Source organism: Vicia villosa, unplaced genomic scaffold, assembly GCF_029867415.1.
Source record: "Vicia villosa cultivar HV-30 ecotype Madison, WI unplaced genomic scaffold, Vvil1.0 ctg.001325F_1_1, whole genome shotgun sequence".
NCBI lineage: Eukaryota > Viridiplantae > Streptophyta > Magnoliopsida > Fabales > Fabaceae > Vicia > Vicia villosa.
In genome coordinates, this window is record NW_026705576.1 from 277,677 (window position 1) to 280,711 (window position 3,035).

The 3,035-nt window shown below is 36.5% G+C and overlaps 1 protein-coding gene across 1 annotated transcript; it reads left to right on the forward strand.

The window, feature by feature from the left end:
• Positions 1–296: 296 nt before the first annotated feature.
• LOC131634661 (extensin-like) lies at positions 297–914 on the forward strand. Its single transcript, XM_058905307.1, has one exon. It carries the CDS (start codon positions 297–299, stop codon positions 912–914), a length of 618 nt encoding a protein of 205 aa, XP_058761290.1.
• Positions 915–3,035: the final 2,121 nt, after the last annotated feature.

A 3,035-nucleotide genomic window follows, 5' to 3' on the forward strand; every position in this document is an offset into this window, starting at 1 on the left:
TACTACATTTAATTTAATTATAGGACTTGTTTAATTGTGGTTCCTATTGCGAAAATGTTATGATATACTAATGATCTGATATACTAAGTGTATACTTATGATGTGATATGTGAAAATGTTATATATAATATTTTATTGTTGGCAGCTTTATAGTTAGCTTCTATTCAAATGACTGGACAAAACGGAAAGAGAAAAGCACCATCGAGCACGACTAAGTAAGATGGCTTAATCTTTTCACTAGTTGGTTTCTTTGCTATTTAATATTTTTTGGTGCATTTTTGCTAATGTTATTCATAATGTTACTTGTGTACAAAAGTTCTGTTGACAGGTTATGCCGTCAACGACAAATTCCACCTGGAAGTATTGTTATAAAGAATTCTCGCATGGTCCATATGAAACCTGGTTCAAAGAACCCACCACCACCACCACCACCTACTCAGAGAAAACATCCACCACCGATTCAGACAACTAAAACACCACCACCGATTCAGACAAATCCAACACCACCACCTTGGCAGCCTCCATCAAAGACCTTGAAAACCCCAACACCGTCTCCTTCCGACCCTACTTCAAAGACTCAGACAAACCCACCACCACCACCAATTCAGTCAACCCCAACACCCTCTCCTTCCCATCCTACTTCAACGAATCAGACAAACCCAACACCACCACCAATCCAGACAAACCCAACACCGCCACCTACTGATCAGCCTCAACCATCAATCCCGACTTCTGAGGAATTCAGATTCATTCCTACCCCGGGATATACTCATCGTGTTTTACAAAGTCCTCCCCGTCACTCCACAGAAGAGGGCATTCAAGAAGAGGGGGACCAAGCACTTTCTAATGAGGAACAAGAAGAACAAGTTGATGGGCAAAGACCGAAGATCTATATTGTGGAAGATACTGCGTAAGCACACTTTAAATAAATTACCTTTGTTGACCATTACATAAGTGTGTAGTTTGTGTTTATATTAATTGTTTCTAATATTTAGAAATTGTTAAGTTTCAGTCTAATCACCACATAAAAAATAATCAAACATCCTATGGTAGGAGTGATTAATTTGGGGCAACTTAACACCGATACTGTTCATATATCATGACAATGTGTCTGTTTTGATAGTTGAGTATGTGAATGAGTTTTGATAGTTGTGAAGGAGGGTAGTGTATTTATAGTCTCAAGATTTTCTTGGAATCTATTTTGTTGAGAAGTGGTTGTTAAATGATGGGGTCCATGAGATGAGAGATCACATGAAATCTCCTTTTGATATCTCTATCAAGGACAGTAAGCTCAATAAGAGTGCATATGTACACCACACATTTTGTAGATCACTCACTTGGTTGTTAAATTTTGAACAGAAGGAGTATCAAGGACAGTAAGCTCAACAAGAAATGTATTTCACAATAGCTTTTCTGTCAAACTCCGGGTAATATTGAAACTGCAGCAATAGTTCAATATTATTTGAGAAAAAATCAATTAAAATGTTAGGATCACTTCGTCTAATATAGTGAAGTGAATTTGCGGAACAGAACTTTAAAATTTGTTCACATTATCTAAACTTTAGGATAACTTCATCTAATACGAACTGCAGTAGCATGAAAACAATTTGATTATACCATTTCAATCCAACATTTGGCATTCACACTAAGCATGATGCTTTAAAGTGGATGAACAATTACCTAAGCCAAAACATTCTGGTTTAAAGTGCAATCACATTCTGGTTTTGAAACTGACAAACCAAAACATTACCAAAGCCGGAACTCAGTTTTGCATCCATGTAATTTCGCTGGAACTCAGTTTGACATCCATGTAATTTCCTAAAAATAAATACATAGTTCAATACACGTGTAATAAATCATATCAAGTGTCTGTTAGGTTTCGTAAGATCCAGACCCGTATGCTTCTCTATTTGAGATGGTTTGTGGCAAAAAAACACCCTGCCTTCGTTTGTTACTTTTGAGAGAAGAACTAGTACCATAACCAGATGAAGAATTAGTAGAAGTAGACATGTTGATATTTGGTTCAAGTTCAACTGCAGTGCTTTGATTTGGAACATCTCCAGAAACAATATGAGTCAAAGCAGAGATCATTGCAAACATTTCTCTATCTCTATTCATCCCAGGAAAAGGAAATACCATTTCACTTGACGACAATGTGGGATCATTGAGTTCCCTTTTAATAACTTTATTATCTCTTGGATTCGCCACCTTAAACAAACACATGTAAAATATAGTATATGCTAAGTTTATGATATATGTTACCTTCTATTTGATTGGTTATTTTAATTTGTAGGTTAAGTCCAGGAGATCTTGTTGCCGAAATGTGTAGAAAAGTTATAGAAAAGCTTTACCGGGGTACTTTTTAATTATAGTGAGCTTAAACGCGAGAAAAGAGACAAAGAGAGAAAGGAATGGTTCAACATGTTTAAAGTAAGAAATGTAAATTCTTCCTTACTAGTTTGATTATAATGTATATTTGAGTTTAATTTATTATTTGTATATTTTGTCAGTCGCTTGTAAGCTGGGACCGTTGCGATGATGCTAAAATGGAGTACTTGTTTCATCAAAGATGTGCTGCACGACTACGCGATATATTGCAAAAGGCTAAAGAGAAAGCATGCAAGCCGCCTTGGATGGGTGAAGATACATGGAAGTTTCTTCTTGAGAAGTGGCAGACAAAAGATTTCAAAGATGTCTCCAAACAAAATAAGACTAATCGATCATCAAGTAGAGGTGGGGCAGTCCATACGTCTGGCCGTAAAGCTCACCATGATGTTGCACTTGAATTGGTATGTATTATATTTGTAATTAAAATGCGTTAGTATAATTATATCCAATATACATGACTATATATATTGTCTTTAATTATAGGCTAAAAAACTCAAGCGACCCGCACATCCGGATGAGCTCTTCATTGCCACCCATAAAAAGAAGAATGGGGAGTGGGTTGACGAGCGTGCGGAGACAACACATGTAAGCTCATTAAGGCTTCAAAATTGTTCCTTGCTAGAGTGTTCAAACCAAGTAGTATATCT

Bases quoted from the DNA above. Each gene is read 5' to 3' on its own strand.
- LOC131634661 (XM_058905307.1), top strand. From the start codon at position 297: ATGTTACTTGTGTACAAAAGTTCTGTTGACAGGTTATGCCGTCAACGA.